This window comes from Apodemus sylvaticus, chromosome 5 (assembly GCF_947179515.1).
Source record: "Apodemus sylvaticus chromosome 5, mApoSyl1.1, whole genome shotgun sequence".
NCBI classification, from domain to species: domain Eukaryota; kingdom Metazoa; phylum Chordata; class Mammalia; order Rodentia; family Muridae; genus Apodemus; species Apodemus sylvaticus.
In genome coordinates, this window is record NC_067476.1 from 11,863,129 (window position 1) to 11,887,117 (window position 23,989).

The 23,989-nt window shown below is 52.9% G+C and overlaps 1 protein-coding gene and 1 long non-coding RNA gene across 2 annotated transcripts in view; one reads left to right on the plus strand and one right to left on the minus strand.

Annotated features, from left to right (window-relative positions):
* Nucleotides 1-3,237: 3,237 nt before the first annotated feature.
* Nucleotides 3,238-19,058, minus strand: LOC127685255 (uncharacterized). Its single transcript, XR_007977809.1, has 3 exons — nucleotides 18,909-19,058; nucleotides 6,306-6,425; nucleotides 3,238-3,837 (listed from the first exon to the last, which is right to left on the minus strand). It is a non-coding gene; the product is annotated as an uncharacterized LOC127685255 (long non-coding RNA).
* Nucleotides 11,483-23,989, plus strand: part of Niban2 (niban apoptosis regulator 2) — a 51,589-nt gene continuing 39,082 nt past the window's right edge. The window contains exon 1 of the mRNA XM_052182217.1: nucleotides 11,483-11,671. Within this exon, the coding sequence (XP_052038177.1) occupies nucleotides 11,617-11,671 (55 nt within the window). The 5' untranslated portion in view covers nucleotides 11,483-11,616. The remainder of the gene's footprint in view (nucleotides 11,672-23,989) is intronic.

Below are 23,989 nucleotides of genomic sequence, written 5' to 3' on the forward strand. Positions count from 1 at the left end.
GTGGTGGCACACGCCTTTAATCCCAGCACTCTGGGAGGCAGAGGCAGGCAGATTTCTGAGTTCTAGGTCAGCCTGGTCTACAGAGTGAGTTCCAGGACAGCCAGGGCTATACAGAGAAACCCTGTCTCAAAAAACAAAACAAAACAAAAAAAGTGATGATCTGTGAAGTAATGTAGCCTGTCAGAACTTTCTGGTTTCCAAAAGAGTTTTATATAAGCTGAAGAGATGGTGGCAGGATATGCGCGCACACACACACACACAGGTGTCATGTAGACCAGGCTAGCTGCCTCAGCTCCCAAAATATGTGCCACTGCATCCAGCCCAAATCATACTTTTCTTTTTAAATTTGAGTGCTCTGCTGCATATACATCTTCCGGCCAGCAGGGGCATCAGATCTCTTTATAGGTGATTTTGAGTTACCATATGGTGGCTGGGAATTGAATTCAGGACCTCTGGAAGAGCAGCCAGTGCTCTTAACTGCTGAGCCATCTCTCTGGCTCCCAAATCATACTTCTGAGATTTGCTGAGGGGTTAAACTGTGGCACCAAGGCAGTTGCTGGTGCATAAGTGAGCCCCTTGTACATCTCCGTGGGCCTACAGGTCGAGACAAAAACAAAACCCACCAAACAAACAAACAGGAAGACTCTCAGAGAAGGGCTGGGTGTCGTGCCTCAGTTGGTAGAGTATTGGCCTAACTTGCTCGAAGTCCTGGTTTCCCACACTTGTGAGGTAGGGGCAGGAGGATCAGGAATCCAAGATCACCTTGGTTACCTGGTAAGTTTAAAGCGAACCAAAGCTACACGAGCCCCTGACTCAAAAACAAAATCCCTGTCACCTCCTACTGAAAGCTAGGCCTATTTGCAAAAGCAAACAAAGGAAAGAGAAAGGGAACAACCAAATCCAGTCTGTCTGGCCTTGTCCCCCAGATCAGCCTCCTGGCTCTGTCTGAGCCCTGAGGGATCCTTCTTTTCCACTGGGAGCAGCCATAGGGAGGATTTCCACAAATCAGGCCCTGGCAGCCTGGCTGACACACCTGCGACCCAGCTTCTCTCCCTCTCTCTCCCTGATGGCCTGGCTTGCGCCGCCTCTTCCCACAATGCCATCCTGCCTGGAGGGACACACCCTCCCATTCAGAGTGTATCTGCCTGCCCTCAGACTGTCACAATGAGCCTCTCTGGTGGGACTGGAGCTCAATGGTGGGGTACTCAGTCTGGGGGAGTTCCTGGGTTCCATCCCAGCACAGCACCCCACAAAATTAGGCTGCAGTGTAGATTACTGCACCCACTACTCGCGATACTCTTAGGAGCACTTCCCCAGTCGCTGCCAGTGCCTGGCCCAGGCCTCTCTGGCAAGCCGTTGAGCTGGACTTCTGGGTGCGTTTACAAAGTCTAGGGTGACCAATCACTCAAGCACAGCTGGTGGTCTCCTGCGTGCCAGAGAGGGAGGGACCATATCTAGTCTCTGGGATTCTTTGAAGGTCCAGAGAAACACCCGACAGGGACCCGGGGAACTGCTGCTTTAAGGTCAGAGGCAGTTTGGGCAGGAAGAAGGTAGGCAGCCCCCGGTATGGTGTCAGGGAGGGACAGACTATGGGCCGAAACACTGGAGGTCTCCATGGTTTCACCAGAGACGGTCTGGCAGCAGATCTTATGCCTACCTACGTTGTCAAGCCAGCTTCCACGTCCATGAAATGGGTCAACTTTTGTCCCACCAGCTGGGATCCAAGAGCCTGGTTAGGATAACTGGCTTCCTGACTTCTCGCCTCGTGACCCACATCCCTTCTCTCAGCATCAGTTTCTTCATCTGTAAAATGGGGGCAATGAAAATAACAACGTGCCCAAGGGCCAGAGAGATGGCTCAGCGCTTCAGAGCCCGGGCTGCTCTTGTGGAGGACACAGGGTGGGTTCCCAGTGCCCGAATAGCAGCCTACAGACATCTGGGACTCCAGTTCCAGGGAATATGGCATCGTCTCCTGACTTTGGGGTACACCAGCCACCCATATGGTGCACATACATATGTGCAGAAAAAAAATACTCATGCACATAAAAACTCTTTTAAAAAAAGAAGAAACCCCCAAACCAGCCCCAGCTTGGAGGCTGATCTGGGTCATATGACAGTCACTATGGGACTGGGTCTCTCAGTGAAATGCACAGCATTTGTTATTTTCTGACACAATAATGACAATAGCACACTTTCTAGTGCACAGACAATAACGCCTACAACAACAACGACCCAGACAGCTCAGAGAACCCATTTCTCAGTGTCTCCCAGAAGAAGGCGTTACCCAGGCCTCCTCGCCCAGGCCTCCCCGTGCAAGTGTGACCGGTGGAGAGGACCACGGACGGGCCTGAGTCCAGCCTGCCTCACTTGCTAAGCCAGCTAGCTGGGGCCCTGGGACCAGACTGGCCCAGATTCTTGGGACTGAGTCTCCCAGTTCTCACAGAGGCATCTAGTGGGGGGAAGGGTGTGCCACTCCTTGACAGTTTCCTAGTCCTGGGTCCCCATCAGTCCTTTACACCCCCCTCCTACCTCCTTACTTTCTGTCTATAACTCTCAAAAGGTGATGTCCATCCAGTATAGCTCCCCGTTGGGACTTGAACTTGGTGCTCAGGAAATTTCTTTTGGGGGGGTGTTTGGAGTTCAAGATTATCCTCGTTCTCTGAAGAAGGCCCAGAGATAGAAATCAGCAAGAGAGGAAGGAGGGCAAAATGGTAGAGGAACCCTGCGTGCTCCGGGAGCTCAGCCCAGCCTTTACCACAAGGTTAGTCACCCGCCCAGAGGGCTGGGCAGGGCTGGCAGGGGCTGGCAGCAGTGAGTCACCAGCTGGTGAGGGACAGCTGTGGCCCAGCAGGAAACCGTGGAAGAGGTGTGTGGGGTGTGGGTTGACAAGCCCTGAGTCCCTTCCCTTTACTGGTGAGGAGGAATTGGGACAGACTGCCCTGTGCCCATGGGCTCAGCAGCACACAGTTTCCAGGGACCACCAGGAGTCAGGTTCTGCACCGTCTTTCAGGGGTCTCACTCTGGGGAACAGGGAGTCAATGCTTAAGATCTGTGCTTAAGTCACAGCAACTAACCGAAGTGTTGACAAGAGACCGAAGACTTCTGCTCAGGGGAAGTGCCGGAGGAACACTGGCTGCTACAGCCTCCTCAGTAAGTCAGTCAGCAAACCTCAGAGGTGTAGCCAGCAATTTCACTTCTAGAACTTTAATTCTCATATACAGTTATGGAGTTGGGTGTTGTTCCATACAGCTCTAATCCTAGAATTTGAGTGAGAGAGGCACAAGGATCAAGAGTTCAAAGCCACACCCATTCCATAGTGAATTTGAGGTGAGCCCAGGCTGTGCAGGGAGACTATTTTCAAACCAAACTGATGGCGCAGGCACGTAATTGTATCTGAGGTGGAATCTAAGAGTTTAAGGCCTGCAACGGCAGCTTATTGAGACCCTGTCTTGAACTAATGGGGAACGAAGACAAGAGTACACATCTAGTGTGCTCTGAGATAGGGGTTCAAACCCCAGTGCTACAACAAACATGCCTCTCACCTCCAAGCTAGAAGACAAAGGCAGGCACGGTGGCATGAGCCCGTAATGCCAGTATTTAATAGGCAGAGGCAGGAGGATCTCTGTGAGTTCCAGGGTAGCCAGGGCTACAGAGGGAGGTTGCGTGGGTAGCCAGGTAGCTCGGCCGGTAGAAGGTTTGCCAAACAGACAGGAAGCTCTGGGTTCACCTGCCAATACATCTGTGACCGCTGGGAATGAAGACGAGATGAGAGGAAGTTCAGGGCCATCTTCCTCGGCTGTGTAGTGAGTTCAAAGCCAGTCTGGGATACATGAGCTTCTGTCCAAAAAAATGAGTAGACGAATAGGGCACGGACATGGGAATTGTTCCCATGACAACGTTCTGACACATGGACATGCTGCAGTGGGATGACAGTCCCGTGTTAGACCTGAACATGGGGTATGAATGAGGGGTAGACCTGGGCATGAAGGTAGGAGGGGCGAGGGATGGTGCCTTGATGCTCTGAACTAGCAAGAGCTGTGTGAAGTGAGGGGGTCCCCTCCCTTTCTCGGATTCTGGTCTTAAAGATGGGACCCAGGCCTTGTGCACTCTGAGAATGTACTCTCGGTCGGAGCTACATCCCAACCCTTCAACCCACCCTTTGCTTGGATTGAAATTTCAGAGAAGTTACAGCACCTTTGAGCTCGTTTCGTCTCCCTGAAGATGCCGGAGTTCCTGGGGTGCCAACAACTGTTCAGAGAGCATGCCACAGGGACAAAGACAGCCCCGCTCAAGCTCCCACACCAGGAAGTTCCCACTGCACTGGGCACTGGGGTTCTCATTCTCTGCCTCACTGAATCTTCACCACTCCCTACCTGGCTTCTGCATTATCAGGTCTGACCATAGAACCATGATCTGGAAAGGTGCTGAGCCCACCCCCCCCCACCCATCCCACCCCCTCATCCCACCCCCCCCCCCACTTCCCCCTCCTCCCTTGAGTTCTACAAGAAGACCCTGTTGGCAGGGACTTATTTTGCTGTCAAGTGAGGTAGACAACACTGCCACAGGCGGGCGTGACAATACGCAGGTCTCCAGACAAGCCTGCTAGGGTCCAGGGGTCTCCAGACAAGCCTGCTAGGGTCCAGGGCCAAGTAAAGTGGACTTCATATCACTGATGGTTTGTGCACTGGGGGTGCTCACTCAATCTTGTGTTTTGTTACGTGAGGGCGGGGGACAGTCCTGGTATGGAGAAGACATTCCAGTCACACAGATAACCCAACACACCATGAAAACTCTTGGAATGTGCTGGCAGTCCTGAAGGGAGAGTCTCAGAGTGCTGGGAAGAGCGAGCCAGCTGATCGGTATGTGCGGTAAAGGTCGTTTTATCTGACTTCTCAACAATGCATGGTGGTGAGAGGGGCAGAAGTCAGGGGACGGGACTGGCTGGTTTGTACGCTCTAAGATAGAGTAAAGTAGGACTAGTCTAAAGCCAGGAAGCCAGCGACTGGCAAGGGGGAGAGGGAAGCAGGAGGGGCTGGGGCTGGTGAGATGGCTCAGGGGTAGAGGCTGTGTAGCCCACACCACACGGTGGGAGCAGAGGAGAGAGAGAACAGACTTGCAAGTCTGAGGGTCATATTATGTGCTATTTCTCCTTCCCTTGTTCCCCCAAACAACAAACAAACAGACAGACAACAAAATGTAAAAAAAAAAAAAAAAAAAAAAGAAGCTGGAAGAATTCCCTAAGTGTCACATTTAGGAATTTGGCCTCCTCTCAAGGACCCTGGGGGCCACAGCAGGCTTAAGGTGTAGAACAACACGACCATTTTTGTGTCTTAGCAGATCCTATGTGAGTGTCCAGTGGGAACTAACGATTGAGGCTGGCCAGCCAAGGACTGACCCAGCTGGGCCCTGCCTGAGGTGACAGTCGTGCCTCTGAAGGAGCAAGGGAGTTTCAAAGAGGCCAGGTGATGGGTGGAACCGGCTGTGTGCTGCGATGCCTCTCGGTGCCCAAGGGGGAGGTCTGGGCCCAGTGCCAGGGTCCCTTCCGTACCACAGGGCATGCCAACCAGGTAAACAGAAGTGGACACATGATATTCCTTAAAAACAAAATCTTGATTCATCCACACCCCCTGCAGTTTACTGAACGTGTTTGTTTTTTTTTTCTCTCTCTCTCTGTCTCCTCTATTTCAAGTCTGACAGGTTTGTGGGGTTAGCAGAGCTGAGGCTCAGAGCCAATCTGAGGAAGAGAAACCTGGGGAGGGGGGGGCGAAGAAGGGGCCTTCCTTCTTCCTATAGGACAAGGAAGGGTGCTGTCCGAGCCCCTTCTGGAAACACTAGAGAAATGCTTGCCCTGCTCTGGGCGCCCGTCCAGGCTCCAGCTCCGGCCTCTGGACCCTCCCTTTCAAAGTAAAGGCTCATTATTCTTCACCTTAGGGTGGCTGTTTCCAAATGTGCTTTAGGGTGGGGCTGGGCGGGGCAGCCCTGCTGAGAGGTAGGTTGGCAGAAGCCACTTCCTGACAGAGGCTGGTGAGTCAAGGGCTCTAGGCAGCATTCCTGGTTAGGAGGAGCAGGCCCAGGAGGTGGGTGGCAGGGTCCCTTCCCTCCTTGTCCCAGATCCTAACCTTCCTATCCTTGAAATGCATTTCTGAAGTCACCAAGACAAGGGGAGGAGTGTGTGCAGGGTAGAGACAGCCTTTAGGTTATTTGATTTTGCAAGGCCGGGAAAGTCTTCCTACAGCCCAGTACAGGGCTGGGGAGCTGGCACAGTTTGACAGACCTGAGTTGGACTTCAGTCAGTCAGAACTCACCTGAAGGCTGCAGGAGCCTGCGTGGGAACAGGGCACGCATCTGTAATCCCAGGCCTGGGGAGGCAGAGACAGGCAGCCGAGCCTATCTGAATCCCTGAGCGCTGGGTTCACTGAGAGGCCCTGTCTCAGAAAATGAGATGGAGAGCCACTGGAGACACTGCTGTTGAGTTGACCTCTGGCCTCCACATGCAAGAACACACCTGTGTTGCTAAGTCGCCAACCCTGAGACAAATGGCTGAGGTGCCTATTTAATATATCAAAGTGGACCTGGCTGCCAGGTTCTCCCAGCATCCTTCAGTCCCTACCTGTTTCGGGGTATGGCTGGCATACTCCACCCTCTCTCTACCCTGAATTCTCTAGCCCAGGAGCTGGGCTGCCCTTCTCCCGAGGCCCTTCCCTATATAATCTAGCTTTTAGTCACCCCCTTTTATGCCTTTACCTTCTTGGCTGTTGCGCTTGGCTCCCCTTCCACCTCTCCTCACGTCTTAGGTCATGCCTCACATGTCTCACATGTCTCACATGCCTCACATGTCTCAGGTCATGCCCCCCCCCCCTCACGTTTCCAGATGTCCCTGTGTCTGACTCGGGTCTCCTCCACCACACACATCCTTTCCTTTTTATTTCTTTTCTTCAATCGTGTACATGCATATTCACAGGGACATGTCCATAACACACACGCACAGATGCACGTGCATACACACTCACAGCATTCGGATAGAAAGGAGCACAGGGCAGGATTGAGAAGGTAACTGGACCAAGGGTGGAGGTCAGCAGAGATAACGTGCTTATCTTGTATCATGTCCAAGCCCCAGCCTGACAGGAGAACACACCAATGACACGTACACTGTATACATATGAAAACCTGCTGCAGCACACAGTAGTGGTGTGTGCCTTTAGTCCCAGCACTCAGGAGGCAGAGGCAGGAGGATCTTTGTGAGTTTGAGGGCAACCTGATCTACAGAGCAAGTTCCAGAACCCTGTCTCCAAAAAAACCAAAACCCAAACCAAAACCAAAACCAAAAGAAAACAAGAGAGAGAGAGAGAGAGAGAGAGAGAGAGAGAGAGAGGGAGGGCCCCACATTAACAATCTGGAAGGCAAAGGAGGCCTGGGAAGTAATTCTGCAGTACAGTTCTTGTCCCTGTACATCCCAGACCAAGCCCTGGGATGGGTGTGAATATGGGCAAAGGGACAATGACATAAAGTGTGAGTGTCATCACACCCACTATACACTTAGCACAAAAGTTAATGAAAAACAAACAAAAACCTGGAAGGCAGATGGCCCGCCCGGCCTCTGCTGTCTGACTGGAATCCAACATGCAGAGACCATATTCTTTTCTTTTATCTCTTTGTATAAAAAAGGGACAGGCTAGGGGATGGCACTCAGGTAAAATGCTTGCCTCAGCTTAAACAAGGCCTCAACTTCCCTCCCTAGCCAAATAAAATAAAATAAAATAAAATAAAATAAAATAAAATAAAATAAAATAAAATAAAATAAAAATCAAGTGTCAAACCCTTCATTCCTCCCTGACCCAAAGGCCATAACTCAGGCTCCAGGGTTGGTCCCACCATCTTTTCCCCTTCCCCTCCTGCAGGAAGGCTCCACGCGTCCTAGCGGCTCTGGGTCCTAGTGGTCACCTTTTGCTTGTCCTTTCCCTCTAACACGGCTTTCTCCTGTCTCAATCCACCTATTCCAGAAGTCACCGGTGACCCAGGCACTTCGGCGGCTGAGGCAGGAAGACTGCTTCAACTGTGTGGTCTGACATGGTGAATGCTAAGCCAGTCTGGGCAATGTGAGACCATACACACACACACACACACACACACACACACACACACGTGTTCGAAGCAAGCCTGGCTACACCACAAATTCAAGGCCAATTTGAGATATCCATATAAACATCAAGGGCTTGTCTCTAAAGGCCAAGGGCTGGGAATTGAGTAGTGTGGTTACTTAGCAGTTTCAGGCGTTTGGTTCAATTCCCCAGGACCACGCACAGGCAAACCCAGTATAAATGACTTATATTAGGACATCTGTTTGGGGAGTTGGGATTTTGCCAGTGGTAGAGCGACTGCCTAGCAAATGCAAAGCCCTGGATTTGTTCTCTAGGACCTGGGGAGGGGGCAACAAATTATAGATCTCTTTTGAATGCACATTTCGTTAAATCTGGGCAAGCCTGTGCTGCAGCTGGTACCTCTCAGCCCCTAGAAAGACAGTCCATTCCCATCCTCTGTGGGTCCAGGAGCTCACTTGCCTTTTTGTATTTGAGTCACGGTCTTTGGCTGTCCTGGAAGTCCCTCTGTATATCACACTGACCCAGGACTCCCAGAGACCCGCCTGCCTCTAACTCCTGAGTGCTGGGATTAAAGGTGTGCACCACCACAGCCCAGCTTACTTTTTTTTTTTTTTATTTTTTTTTTACAGTCAATGTTTTTGGGTTCATTCAATCTAAAATTGTTAGGGCCTGGCCTGAAGCTCAAAGGTGACATGTAGACACAGCACCCTACAGTTTACAGAACCTTTCAATTTTGTTTATGTTTGTTTGTTTTGATTTTTACGACAGTTCTGACTGTCCTGAAACTCACTCTAGATCAGAGTTTTTAGGCAAGAGGAAAGTGTCCTTGCGTTCTGGGAAGTTTGTGTGCTCCAGGCTCTGGGCCTGGGTGCACCATGAAGGCTAGGGACAGGCTGCCAGTCAGCTGTTTCCTTCACCAGGCCCAGGCCTCTAGCTTGGCTGAGGAGCCGATCAGGTCGTGGTGGGCCCAGCTGATTCTGGCTGTCCATCAGGCAGAACAGACCCTTCTAGGTTCTGCAGTCGAGGCCGAGGGAAGGAGAAAATGAACTTCTGAGCATCATTTGCTTCCGGCAGTTCAGAGAACTTGGCATTCAGGGCCAGCTGCACTGGCCTTGGACCATCTCTACTGTGAGACTTGGACAAAAGTCTCTTTCCTTCTGTGGGCTGCCTCTGCACAAGGAAACTGGAAATCCCTGCCAGCCTGCCTTCAATTCCTCCTGGTGACTCGGAACGCATGCATCCTGTTTTTCACAGGTTTGCCCTTTGCCTGTGTGGGCCCCACTCCCTGAGTAGCCTTTGCTTGCTCCATGCTGTCACGATTCTTGTTTTTCAACTTTCAGCTCTGGTACTAAGCTTAAATCACCGTCCGTCCTTATAACACAGTGTTCTGTTCCCTCCCTCAGACTTCTGGAGGACAGGGATCAGAATGACATTTCTGTCTATTGAGAAAGTGAGTGACTATGCTAGGCTCGCGCTCTCTCTCTCTCTCTCTCTCTCTCTCTCTCTCTCTCTCTCTCTCTCTCTCCCCCTCTCTCCCCCTAGCTTCCCCACAAAGTACCATTACTCTTACTTGACAGGCGAGGAGACTGAGGCTCAGTAAGGAATGTCGCTAGTCCAGGGTCACAGAGGATAGGTAGCTTGGACTTCCTTATCTTTTCTCCCTTAATATCAGTGTGTGCGTGTGTACGTGTCTGTGCACACAAACCTGTGTATGTTTGTGTGCTTTCTAGACAGGATTTCTCTGTGTAGCCCTGGCTATCCTGGAACTCACTCTGTAGACCAGGGGGCTTCAAATTCACAGAGATCCACCTCTGCCTCCTGAGCGCTGGGATTAAAGACGACCACCACCAACTGCCCAGTTTAGCCATTGAAATTTTGAGAGAGAGTCTACCTGTGTATCTTAGACTGCCCTCAAAATTGCTTTGTAGCTTGTGTAGGCTGACTTCAACGTCTTATCTTATCATTTATTTTATTTGTATGTGTGTTTTCCCGCATGAATTTATTCGCACCAGGTAAGTGTAGTCCAGAACCTGTGGAGGCCAGAAGTGGTAGTCAGATACCCCGGAAATAGAAATGTAGTTTAGTTACAGGCATTTGTGAACTGCCTGGTGAGGATGCCGGGAACAGACCTGAGTGCTATTGCAAGAGCATTAAGTGCTCTTACCTCTGAGCCCTCTCACCACAGCCCCAGATTTGTCCTCCCTACTGCACGCACCACCACACTCGGCCTCGAGCACAGCCTCTTGCAGAAGGCTTAGCATATGAGTGTTCACCACGGTGGTTGAATGACTGGCCACTGACTGCATAGCTGAGAGGCTGCATCACCTGTGTGGTGGTGACAGGCCTGAGAGACAGGTGCTTAGTTATAGGTAACTGTTACAATCCTGCTGCAAGGTGTCAGGGTTACAGGGAGAGCAGCTAATAACGGGTGGAGTGTTATTATAGTGGCGAGCCAAGAGGTGTTTGCAAGCAGCAACTGGCCAGCCCTGGTCACACACACAGGCAGTGCAGACCTACAAGACATCAAATCGGTCTCCTCTACCGGCCTGGGAGGTCCAGAAACCGAAACACTTTCTGTTAGTGACCCACCCATGCCCAGCCCTACTGTCCAAGTACCCAAAGTCCGAGGTCCCGGCTTTTCTTTTCAGAAAGTCTTTTGCAAAGTGTAAAAAGCCTTCCTGCTTTGCTCTGTCCCACAAGCCAACTTCGAATGAAACGCCCACAGGCTGGGCCTGAGGAATGACCTCCTGGAGCTGGGCCCTGGTATTTTTGGGCTCCAACCATGTTCCCCTCGCTCCCCCCTCCCCAATCCCTTCCCCTCCCATGTCCCTCCGCCCTCGACCCCATGCGTGTCCATTTCCCCTCCCCATCTACTCCTATCTATTGTGCAAGATGGGCTGGCACACCTTCTAGGACAGGTCCGATCAAGGCTAGGGGACTTTCCCAGTGACGGCAGCTGCGGGCGAGACTGGGGGCAGGGGGCAGGAGGAAAGGGGCTGGAGGAATGCTGAATTCCCGCACTTCAGTCCAGGCGTCCCCTTGCTGTCCCTACGTTGTCCTCGGCGTGAGGAGGGGAGGGGAGACGCTTAGGCTGCAGCCCCAAGGGCACTCCGTTTCCTGCGATACCCCCATCAGCCTTTTCTTCGCTGCTATCTGAATTTGGAGCACACCGAGCGGGTCTGTCCCGGGTCTCCTTTCCGGGGATCTTCTCTTTGTCTAAGTCTCCTCGCTGTCTGGAGGTCCCCTCCCGCCTTGGACTGGAGAGGAGGGCGTGGCTCCGGCGGGGGCGTGGCCTGGCCTGGCCTGGCGGGGCGGGGCGGGCTCCTGGGCCTGGGCGCCGGCTAGAGAGGCAGCAGCGGCGGGCGGGAGGGACACGGCGGGGATCTCGGTGGGAGCGCAGAGGAGCCCAGGGGCAGCGGGGCTGCGGGGCGGCGGGAGCGGGGCCTGCGGACTCCATGGCGCCAGCGGCGTCCTTCTGAGTAGCGGCGGGCGGTTCCGGCCGCGGCTTCTCCTCGCCATGGGAGACGTACTGTCCACACACCTGGATGACGCGCGGCGCCAGCACATCGCAGGTGAGCCCCGCTCAGCGCCCGGCCGGTTTGGGGCGCCACCGGGCACCCCGGGCCACGCCTCCGACTTCGCGGGGCGGAGGAGGGGGTCCCCAAGAGTCAAGGCCCGGGTGCGGGCGGGAGCCGGCCAGACCCTTACTCTTCCTCCGAACTTGTTCCCTCTCGGTCTGGACGGCCCTTCCAGGCCCTTCTGTGTGCTCCCTTCCCCTTTTGAGGAGCCCGGGACCCCATTTCTCTACTAGAACTTGCTCCCCTCGGAGCCCAGCCTGGCCAGAACCCTGCACTTATAGCCTAGATCGTGGCGGAGGGGTCGCGTCCCCATCCTTCTCAGCAACGTTCCAAGCCTAGCCTCTACTCCGGACTATGCCCGACACAGTCAGACCTTCCAGACTCCCCCCTCAGCTGCCTTGTCCCTCCTCGCCCTGGCCACAGCCCGGGTACACGTGGCTGAAGCTTACAGGGGGATGGGCCCTTGGAGAGCCGGGGACCGAATGTGGAGAGTGGGGCTAAAGAGAGATGGGGTGCCCTTGAAGGGGCGGGTCCCTGGCTTTGGGCTCTAACTCAGCAGAGCGCTGGCTCTACAGCCCAGGGGGTCTGTTTATGGCCAGAGCTGGCTCCCTCAGAGCCAGTGTCCTAGTACCTTCCGTCGGCCAGCCTTGCTCTCAACCTGTCACTGCATAGTGGACACTTCTCAAGAGGGAGTTGCTCCCGAGTCTGTGGTGGAGCCCAGGATCCTGGGTTCACTGTGGGTAGTGGGAAATGGGGTGAGACTCTCAGGCAAGTGAGGCCAGGCAGTCCTGAATGTAATCTCAGCTTTTTTCCCAACTGTGTGATCTTGAGCCAGTGTCTTTTGTTTTGGTTTTCCCGGCCAGAGTCTTACGATGTAGCTCTGGCTGTCGTGGAACTAGCTCTGTAGACCTGGCTGGCTTCGAACTCATAGCGAGCCACTTGCCTATGCCTTCCTAGTGCTGGGATCACTGCCTGTCATCACTGCCTGGCTTAAACCAGGTACAATGTCTAAGAGCCTTGGTGTTGTCTTTGAAAGGGTGGGTGTTGCCTTCTTGGGGTGGTTGCTGAGAGCTTAGTGAGCCTTAGGACAGGAGGCACCGAGACCTGGAGTACCAGCCAGTTGGGTTTCTCAGAGCACATGAAGAGGAGACAGTTCCTTTGGTTTCACTTGTCTCTGTTCATTGAGTGTGGTGTTCTTACATTATCTTGATGTCCTGTTGGGTGCTTAGCTCTCTCTCCCTTGATAGCAGGGACCCTAGAGCAAGGCAGGTGCCCCTTATTCTCCCCCACTTACAGGGCTCCACTGTAGCAGGGCACAAAGGTGCCAGAGAAGGACTATCCAGTCACTGGGCCAAGCCCGGAGTTGGGCACAGGACGGGATGAATTAGACCATTTCTCACCTCTGAACAGCTAGGGGTTAAGTCCTGGAAGGCCTCCTTGTAGGACAAGGCCTGGGCTCAGGAAGGGCAGGGCGGAGTCTTCCTGTCCCTTCCCTGTTGGTGGCAACCTCCCGGGGTTCTGTAACAGTCTCTCCATTCAGAGCCTCCTCTCAGGGCTCTCAGTAATCTTGGGTGGGGTGTGCCCTACTTCAGTGGTTTTTTTCCTTTTCCCACACCCAGATCTCCCACCTTCCCAAGATTTAGGCTAAGAACCCACCCCTGTCCTCCTGGCCAATTCCCTGAGTGGAGCCGGAGCCAGGGACGGTAAAGTGGCCCCTTCCGGAGAGGGCTGAGTTTGTTTTGTGGATTCAGGCTGGGAAAATAGGGTTGTGCCCACTTGCCTTCCCTCCAAACACTTGAAAGTGCTATTAATAACCCTCTTCAGATGCCCTAGGTCCCCTGGCAGGCTCACCTGGGGAGGCAGGCTCCTGAAGTGTAAGGGTGGGTGCTACAAGAAGGTATTGGGGTGGGGAGAGAGAGAGAGAGAGAGAGAGAGAGAGAGAGAGAGAGCGAGAGAGCGCGAGCGCTTCCTTAGGACTCTGTTGGAGGGAAATGGGGTTGTGACTTTGCCACTTCCAGCCACCCATTCAGTCCCCTCACCCCACCCAGCAGGTACATGATTAACATTCCAGAGCCCTCCCTCCCTGTGGAAGTGTCAGCTGTGAGAACGCCCCTCCCACCGGGCCCTCCACTCCCAGGCCTGTTGACTTGCCACCATCCATCCTCCCTTAGCAGGTGAGCAGGTGAAGACCAGCCTGCAAGTCCTGGCAAAGGTCAGGCGTGCTCTTACCCACGGTGCTCTTTTGCTGCCCCGGCATCTTTCATCCTGAGATTTCAAAGCCTCTGGCAAGCAGGGGCTTGTTCCAACCCAGTGCTGGAGCTGTGGCAGCAGGGTGGTTTCTGCACATTTAGTACGGAAGGGGCCCGAGAGCAACTGAGCCTGTGTCACCTAAGGGCTGCTTGTTTTCTCTAGATATGAACAGAATGGGGTGTGGCACCTGGTGGCTGAAGACCCTTCTAGCAACAAGGGCCTAACAATGCTAAAATTCCTTATAAACTTTGACTGGAGCAAAGTGTTAGCTGGTCAACCTTGGGCCAGCATCTCTGTTTTAGATTTATTAATTTTATCTATGTGAATTATACGTGCTTCCATTCATGTCTGTGCACAGATTGTGTTCCTGGTTAGAAGAGGGTGGGCATCAGATCTCCTGTGGCGGAGTTATAGATGGTGGCGAGTGGCTGTGTGGATGCTGGGAACCGAACCCATGCCCTCAGCGAGAACATCTACTCTTAACCGTGGAGCGCTCTCTCCAGTCCGCGCTTGTTGCTTTCTTTGTTAGTTTGCTTGTTTTTTGGTTTTTGGTTTTGGTTTTGGTTTTTTTGAGACAAGGTTTCTCTGTGTAGCCCTGGCTGTCCTGGAACTCACTCTGTAGACCAGGCTGGCCTTGAACTTAGAAATCCACCTGCCTCTGCCTCCCAAGTGCTGGGATTACAGGCGTGCGCCATCACCGCCCAGCCCGCGTTTCTTTGTAAGCTCTCCACCATGGGACTATAACATCTCATGTCTTTTATTTTTAAAGATTTATTTATTTATTATGTGTATGTACACTGTAGCTGTCTTTAGACACACCAGAAGAGAGAATCAGAGCCCATTGCAGATGGTTGTGAACCACCATGTGGTTGCTGGGATTTGAACTCATGACCTTTGGAAGAGCAGTCAGTGTTCTTAACCGCTGAGCCATCTCTCCAGCCCCTCGAGTCTTTTTTATATTACTTAGGTAGTTTTGCTAAATTTCCCAGGTTGCCTTGAATTCAGTTTGTAGCCCAGGCAGGACTTGAACCTGAGCATTTAGTTTGTTCGTCTCTTCAGACTCCTGACTAGCTGGGGTTACAGGCCTGTGCCACCAAATCCTCCAGCCCCCACAATTTACTGAGGACTGGATCTCAGTTTTCTTATCAGTGAGATGGGAGTCACAATGGTAGCTAGGTACTGCGGGGAGGATCTAGTGGCTTAAGGCAGAGAAGGTTCTGCCCAGCCTAGTATTTGGGCAGCAGTGCACAGCAAACATCTGATTATTGCCAGTGCTTGTGGGCTTCTGTAATTGGGCTTCCCTGGTGTTGGAGTTAAGGGTTGGGGCAGTGGCTGGTCTGGTTTCTCCTGGGTTTGTCCTGACTCTGGAGACGGTGTGGCAAGTTCCCTGGGTGCGAGTGAGCATGGATCAGAGTTTTTAGAAGCTCTGATTCCTTCCTGGCTTTCTGCCATGGTGGTTGTATGTGATGGATGTGGGCTCTCTGGTGTGGACTGAGTAACTGGTGACAGTGTAGAAGGAGCCAGAAGACAGGCCAGGGACAGAGCTGTGCCAGTCCATTCTTTCCATGAGATGGGGGCAGGACTCTCATGGGTTCTGAGCACTGTGGTGGGATTTTATGCCATCTGCTAGAACCCCTAAACCAAGATGCTACAGTGGGGGCGGGGCCTGGAGCCGGAGCTGCCAATGGGAGGACTGGCATTGGCTGCGATGGGGGACATTGTGGGTTCACCCCTCAGGAAAGGCACATGAATACTCCCACAGAGGGCAGACTGTCCCAGCACCTCAGATCAGCTCCACCCTCCCTGTGCTCCCTTCTCCTGGCTAACTCTTTTTTAAAAAAAAAAACAACAGCTTTACTGAGACCCAGTTTCACACCTTACACCGCCCACCCACCCACAGAAAAGGGCTTTCTGTATATTGGCTGAGATGTGTAACCACCTCTGTATGTCTGAGGATGTTTTGGGTCCACTTGAAATTAACCTTGGAGCCGGGTGGTGGTGGTGGTGGAGGAGGCGCACGCCTTTAATCCCAGCACTTGGGAGGCAGAAGCAGGCGTATTTCTGAGTTCAAGGACAGCCTGGTCTACAGAGTGAATTCCAGGACAGCCAGGGCTACACAGAGAAACCCTGTCTCGGGGGAAATAAAAAGAAAAGAAAGGAAAAGAAAAGAAAAAAGAAAAGAAAAAAAGAAAAGAAAGAAATTAACCTTGGGGCTGGAGAGATGGCTCAGAGGTTAAGAGCACTGACTGCTCTTCTGAAGGTCTTGAGTTCAAATCCCAGCAACCACATGGTGGCTCACAGCCATCTGTAATGAGATCTGATACCCTCTTCTGGAGTGTCTCAAGACAGCTACAGTGTACATAGATATAATAATAAATAAATCTTTAAAAAAAAAAAGGAAAAAGAAATTAACCCTGGACGCATCAGCAGCCACTGTATCCCATCCTTGCCAGGCCCCTCAACTCTAGGCAATGCTGGCTGAACTACCAAAGCAGAGTGTGCCTGGGACACGTTGGGAAGGGAAATCTTTAAACCCTATCTTCCGCCTTTCTTTCTCCACCATCGCTTTCCAGCAGAAATCGTTTGTATGGTCGCCTCTTCCAAACCAGTGTTCGCTCCTCCATGGGCCTGTTCCTTCTCCTGAAGCTGCTTTTCTGTGCCCGAGGCAATGTTATGTGTGTAGAGCCCTGGTAATGGCTGCTTCGCTTTTAACTGGCATCTGGCTAGTGTGTGCTGTGCTGCTCAAACCTCCCTGTGTGCATCTTGTGCTAGGAGCTGGTATTAGAGACTTCGGGGAGAACTTCTGGGGACTATACTGATATACCATGCACAGCCTTGGAAGGCGGCACACATTTCCTACCCCTTGCCAGGACCCGCTTCGTTATTGAGGTTGTCATCTTCCTGATAACCGGGATCATATTTATTTGTCAAGAAAAGCAAATAATACCTGAAAGTTGATCTTAACCCCCCTCACACCCGTTTACCCCTCCCCTTCTAAAAGTGGCTGCAGGTGCAGGAGGAAAGGGGGTGTGTGTGTGTTCCACAGGAGGAAAGGGGGAGGGGCTCCACAGGAGGAAAGGGGGAGGGGCTCCACAGGAGGAAAGGGGGAGGGGCTCCACAGGAGGAAAGGGGGAGGGGTTCCACAGGAGGAAAGGGGGGTATTCTGCTGCCGTCCTCTCTTTGCTTTGCCGAGGGACTAGGCAGGCCGGATGCTTGACCAGGCTTGGGTCAGCCTCTGGGGTGAAGCTGCCTAGGGACTCTGCTATCTCTCATGTTGAGTCTTACATAATGTGCTTTTGTTGGCTTTGACCCTGCCCTCCCCTCCCCCCAACCTCTAGTCTTCTATTGGGTCCTCTCCCACCCTGCAGCCTGTGCTCTGGCCTCCTGGGGGCCTCCCACCTCACCCTCTAGGTCTTCCCACACAGGCTGCCAAAAGAGACCTTTCTAATCCCGAACTGGGCCATAGCCCGCCCTCCCTGCCTCCTGCTGCCTGAGGAGGAATGAAGCTGAAACACAAGAAGGGCCGCTCGCCCTCCCCTGCCCCCCCTTCTGTGGCCTTCACCCGCCTGCCCCTGTTTATTGTCATAGGTTGCTGGCATTGTGACTTGTCACTGTGTGTCTTGTCTCTTTTTCTAAGCCATTTGCAACAAACACCTCTTCCCAAGACTGCATGCCCTTCCAGGTGAGGACACACAGACATTTCTTAGGCTTCCTCCAAAGGTTGGCCTTTGGCTTGCCCCTGCTGTGGAGGCCTTTGGAGCATACAGAGTCGGCTATGCGTGAGCCCTCCCGGGCTGTGCTTGGCTTTCCTGATGAAGACAGACTCATCTTGCAGTCATACCCTATCCCTACCCCGCCTGCGTTTATTCATCTGGATGTGTCCGGGAAGGTTCCCTTTTGGGAGCCCAGGGGACCCCTGAGCATCTGTCAGATGCTAGTACACTTGCAGCACTGCCATGAGTTGGTAGTGTGGACTGAAATCTGCGGCCTCGGGACATGTGACCACACAGTAACTGCTCCCCTGGCCTGCTGCCCACAGGGACTGATCCATTTCCTGTCTGAGAATGGCGGGTGATAGAGAAGGGAGGGGCAGTTCTCAGACTGAATGCTAAAATAGGTATTTTTAAAAACGATGGTTTCCTGTAATCCGGCTGGCTTCAAACTCACTTAGTCAGAAATGTAGCCCAGAGCTTCATATATGCGCTAGGCCAGAGCTCTTCTGACTGAGTTACAGCTCAGACCAAATCTTTTGTTTGTTTGTTTGGTTTTGGTTTTTGGTTTTTTTTTCCGAGACAGGGTTTTTCTGTATAGCCCTGCCTGTCCTGGAACTCACTCTGTAGACCAGGCTGGCCTCAAACTCAGAAATCCACCTGCCTCTGCCTCCCAAGTGCTGGGATTAAAGGTGTGCGCCACCACTGCCACCTGCCCCCCCCCCCTTTTTTTTAAAAGGATTTATTTTATGTATACCCTGTCACTCTCTTCAGACACACCAGAAGAGGGCATCGGATCCCATTACAGATAGCTATGAGCCACCATGTGGTTGCTGGGAATTGAACTCAGGACCTCTGCAAGAGCAGTCAGTGTTCTTAACCACTGAGCCATCCTATCCAGCCCCCAGACCAAATCTTTTAATTGAGCACTTACTAAGCACCATGCCATCCTCTGCCTGGATTATCTCACAGGACTACCTCCACGGCAGGAACAGGGACAGCGAGGCCTTAGCCACTAGGGCTAAACCCTACTGTGACTGCATAGCTACGATGGACAGGGAGACAGTGTGGGAAAGGCCCGGGAGAGACCCCGACAGGGGATGGGGGCGGGGCGTGGGAGTGGGAGGAAATGAGTGGGAACTGTGCAGCTTGTGTCAGAGACTGCACGGACGCAGCCCACCCCGTAGTCATTACTCAGTCTGAAGCTCACAGTCTGTCTTTGAGCAACCACCCCTCTGCCATGTCACACACCCCTCCCCCTCTTGACTCACCACTCGCTGTCGCAGAAGCATCATCCTGTGGTTACAGATTCCTGTGCTGCCTTTTCCTTCCCCGGCCCCATCCCCACCCACTTCCCTGCCTGGGGAAGCAGGGCTTTCTGAAGCCCGAGTGGGGAGCAGAGCCTCACTCTGCTGCTCTTGGTGGAGTTTCAGGGCCTGAGTCACTGAGGAGGCTGGACCGCGAAACCTGGAGAACCGGAAGTGCTGCCTTGTGGTGCCTTGCCCATCTGGGACCCTCCTTACCCCCCATTAGGAAATGCACTGGTTCCGGCCGACCATCTGAGCTTCCCCCCAACCCTCCACCCCAGCAAGATTTTTTTTTGTGTGTGTGTGTAGCTTGGGCCCAAGTCTTGGCTCTGCCTCTGTATGAGTTGGGTCTCTGGGCGCACCGATCTGTCTCTGAGCTACGTGGCTTTTTGTAAAGATAAGGCTTGCTGGGCTATCATCTATCACAGGGCAGTTGGGAGGATCCCAGATGTAATCTTTGGGTAGTGTGGTGTGTGGTAGGTGGGTGGTAACAGTATAGTGAGTGACAGCTGCCTTGTTTGTTTGTTTGTTTGGAGACAGGGTCTCATGTATCCTAGGTTGGCCTTGAACATGCTCTGTAGCTAAGGATGACCTAGGGCTCCTGATCCTCCTACCTCCACCAGGTGCTGGCAGTACAGGTACGGGGCACCGTGCCACCCTGTTTATGTGGTGCTGGGACTGGAACACTTTTCCCCCTGCCTGTTCTGGAACTCACTCTATAGACCAAGCTGGCCTCCAACTCAGAGATCCTCCTGCCTCTGCCTCCGGAGTGCTGGGTCGAGGTGTGTGCCATCACATCCAGCTTTTAATTTTTTTTAAATTGGTTGTGTATGTGTGGTGGGTGTACGTGTGCCATGGTGCACATCTGGGGGCTGGAGGGCAGCTCTGAGATGGTGGGTTCTCTCCTTCCAGCTTTTCTGGGGTCTGGGGAATCGAACACTTAGCCATGCTTACATGACAAGGGCTTGTCTGACATCTCGGGAGACACGGCTGGTTCGTCTGCCCCCTCATGAATGGCAGCTTTGTATTCCAGAAAGCATGTGTGCCCCGGCCTGAGCTCCACCGCCAGCCTTCGGTTCAGCCTGTATGTGCAGAGCTTTGAGACAGGGCTGTGCCTCCCAGCACCGACCACTCAGTGTCTGCCGTGAGGTGGGGCAGACAGGATAAAACCACCATGTGCCTGCAATTAGATTTGCGAATCCGACCCTGGTCCTGCTGACTATTTGCTGTGTGATCCTGGACAGTGGCTGTGCCTCTCTGATTGTTCTCATTTGTGACTTCAAGATCAAAATCTTCTTTTGGGAAATCTGTGCCTTTGAAAACCCTCTTTGGGGATCTCAAGGTGCCTGCTGATCCATGCTCAAGGATCAGGGCGTATGTCTCAGACTTTCTAAAGGTGATGTGCGCTGGCCCTAGCCACACCTGGCCATTCTTTCCTTTATTCAATCGTTACGGAATTTCATCTGGCTTCATGGTGCATGCCTGTAACTCCAGCACACAGGAGGCTGGGGGAGGGTCAGGAGTCCAAAGTCATCCTAGGCTCCATAATCAGTGGGACGCCAGCCTGGGTTACGTGAGACCCTGTCTCAAAGCAACAAAGGCAGTAGTTAGGACCTGTGAGTGGTCCAGGAGGTGCCACACCCACCGTGCAAGCCTAGCTCCTGAGTTCACTCCCAGAACCTATGGTAGAGTAAATGGTGGCTGAGCCGTCCTCCACCCCAAATGCTTACATACACTCGAAGAAAAAAGTCCTGGTGTTTCAAACCAGTGTAGAATGCTCGCTTCAAATAGGAAGCAAAGAACAGTCACAAAGCCCTTCCTGTGCTGGGACAGGCTAGCCATTAAGTCTCAATGGTCGCTGGTCTGGTCGCCTGGAGCTTCCTGGCTGGCTATGTTCTCACAGAGGAGTGGGGGAGGGTGGTGGAAGGAGCGGTTGACCTTGGAGGGGAGGGTCCTTGTCCTGAGAGACCTGGGGAAGCCTTGGGTCATTTCCAGGTGGAAGTGACACCCAGGCGTGGTGGTGGGCTGGGCATGGATGGCGGAGGAGGCTAAAGGTGGGGTGTTGTCAGAGGCATATCCCTGTGGGGGCTGTGGCCAAGGTCTTCCTGATGTGCACCAGCTTTGGCCCTGCTGGGTTGAGGGAACCTCTGCAGGGCTGACCACCTGCAGATTATTGGATGCAGGATGACCTCTCCTTGGCCCTTAGCCTCCGCTTCGATCCTTCTGATGTCAGGAAGCTAACCCTGTTCCCTGACAACTCCAAGTCTGCGAAGTGGGCATCAGAGTACCTACCCAGGCCTGCTGGGCCCCCCATGTGGGGGCGGGGAGGCTGTGGCTGGGTTTCCTAGGGTCTCAGCTACAGCTGTCACATAGAGACTCTGGCTCAGGAAGTCCCTCCTCTCAAGAGGAAGAGTGGGGCAGGTAAAGGAGCCTGCTACCAAGCCTGGTGACTTGACTTTGATCCCTGCAACCCACACACTGGAAGGAAAGAACCAACTGTTGCCAGTTGTCCTCTGACCAAGCACTCATGGTGCGTGTATATCCCCTCTTCAGACACATAAAATATAAAAAGAAACAAAATAGCTGCGTGGTGGTGGTGGTGGTGCACACCTTTAACCCTAGCACTCAGGAGGCAGAGGCAGTCGGATCTCTGAGCTAGAGGTCAGCCTGGTCTACAGAGTGAGTTCCAGGATAGCCAGGGCTATATAGAGAAATCCTGGAGAGAGAGGGCTTGGGGGGAGAGGTGTCATAATAAGAAAGTTCAGATCAGGACTCGTGTGTAGGATGGGGGTGGGGGAGCTCTAGCAGGTACCTGCACATCCGGGAGGAAGAAGAATCAACCCCACTTTCCCTTTCCCCATGTACGGGACAGGCCAGGAAGCAGGCCACACACTCTGAGTGCCACGGGACATTGTCAAGTCTTTCCCCTTGTTTGTGTCCCCTCCCCTCTGCGCCTACCTGTGCGGTGGTCACTAGGCCCCTTGTTGAGAGCTCAGCCGTGTCAAAGCACAGACTAGTTGTGGTGGGTGTTAACTGCGCAGAGGTCCTGCTGAGGGATGTAGAACTTGCTCCGAAAGCTGCCGTGGACCTGGTGTAAACCACATACTGGGGACGAGGCTGTGACAGCCTCAATTTTGTGGGACTCTTGTGCAGGCCCAGGGGTTCCAGCAAGCACTGTGGTTTGTGTGACAGGCTGTGCATGTTTACGCCTTTCTAGAGTGTGGCATTGATCACTCCGCCAGCCCCGTTCAGGAGGCTTTCCGTCTGCCCGTGATGATAGGGTGGAAGTAGGTTAACCCTAGGGACAAAGCTGGGTGGCTTTGGAGCCTTGGGTGACTGTAAGGTGGGAACACCGACCCCATTTCTTGCCTCTGGGGTATCTACAGGTGCTGAGATATGCACGATAGAATGCTTGGCTTCCGCCATGTACCTGCGATGACAGTGTAACCAGGTGGCTCTGAGCCTTGGATTCTTCTGTTTTACCTCCCCATGCTGGGAATACAGGCATGGACACACAGCCCATCTCCTGTGGTGCTGGGGTAGCGCTCAGCACCCTGTGCCTGCTCTGCGAGCGTCCCACCAATGGGAAACATTTTTAGCGCTGAGGTTTTGTTTTGAGACCCGGTATCACTATGGGATCTAGGCTGGCCTTGAACTTGCAGCATTCTTCCTGCCTCAGCCTGCCTCAACTTTCCAAATCCTGAGTTTGTTGTGGAACTCACTGTGTAGACCAGGCTATCCTTGAAATCATAGAGAACTTCCTGCCTTTGACTCCTGAGTGCTGGGATTAAAGGGAGGAGCCACCACGCCCAGCTCTGTGTGTGTGTGTGTGTGTGTGTGTGTGTGTGTGTGTGTGTGTGTGTTCATGGAATGAAGGGAGCGTGGGGTGAGCTTAAGCTTTGGGGAATCTATATCCTACTGGACCGAGGAAAATTTGCTCACAGTCGATGGGCACCTGAAGCCCCCTGCCTTGACCTTGACGTTTCTGGTGGGTATTGGATAATTTCTTTTTCTCTAGCCTGAACTTTTCCAAGTCTCAGGTGGGAAGACTGAAATGATCTAAATTTCAGGAGGCTAGTAGGGTCACAAGGTCAAGGCCAGCCTGGAGTAGATGGGAGACCCTGTCTCAGAAAGAAAGAAAGAAAGAAAGAAAGAAAGAAAGAAAGAAAGAAAGAAAGAAAGAAAGAAAGAAAGAAAGAAAGAAAGAAAGAAGGAAGGAAGGAAGGAAGGAAGGAAGGAAGGAAGGAAGGAAGGAAAGAGAGGGAGGGAGAGAAGAAAGAAGAACAAAAGGAAATATTTAACCAGTCTTATTCTTTATTTCTTCACTGAGAAAACTGAGACTCTGAGAGGGAACAGAGGAGCCCACAATCTCTGGAGGCCGCAGAGCTGGACCCAGGGCGCCTGACTGCCCTCTGTGCCGTGGCCCGGCCCAGAAGCAGCCAGGAAGGGTGACTGGGCTCGGCCAGGCTGCAGAGGTTATAATTTTGAAAATTGAGTAAATAAACAAGTTCTCAGCAAGCAAGGCAGGCCCTGTGCGGCACCACAGACCGGCCTGTGTCTGAGGACAGCCCAGGCTTGTCCACTCAGACAGTAAACTGTATCTGGTTAAAAATAGCCAAAGCGCCACTCTCCCCCCACCCCCACTGTATTTAAGGCTGCCAGGAAAAGGGAGGGGGGTGCAGATTGCCCTTCCTTGTGTGGACTTGGTCCCAGCTCCCTGGGAACGACCATAGGACAGCTCTACAGGACAGTCACTGTGTGACTTTGGTCAAGTCTCCTTGTGTTTCTGGGCCTCAGTTTCCCCTTCTTTAAAGAGGTGGTGATCCCATTTCATGGTGACAAGATGGGAAGATGGTGTGAGCCAAGTGTGTACACACAGACCCTTTGTGTCTCTCTGACCTGACTGGGACCTCAAAGGCTGGTCTTTTACTCTTGGCCTGAGGCAGGGGCTCCTGCACTGAGCAGAGGGGTTATTTTCTTTCCCACCCAGGACTCCCCTACTAGGAGGCCAAACCTCCTTCCAGACCGAGTTGCTGCAGGCAGCT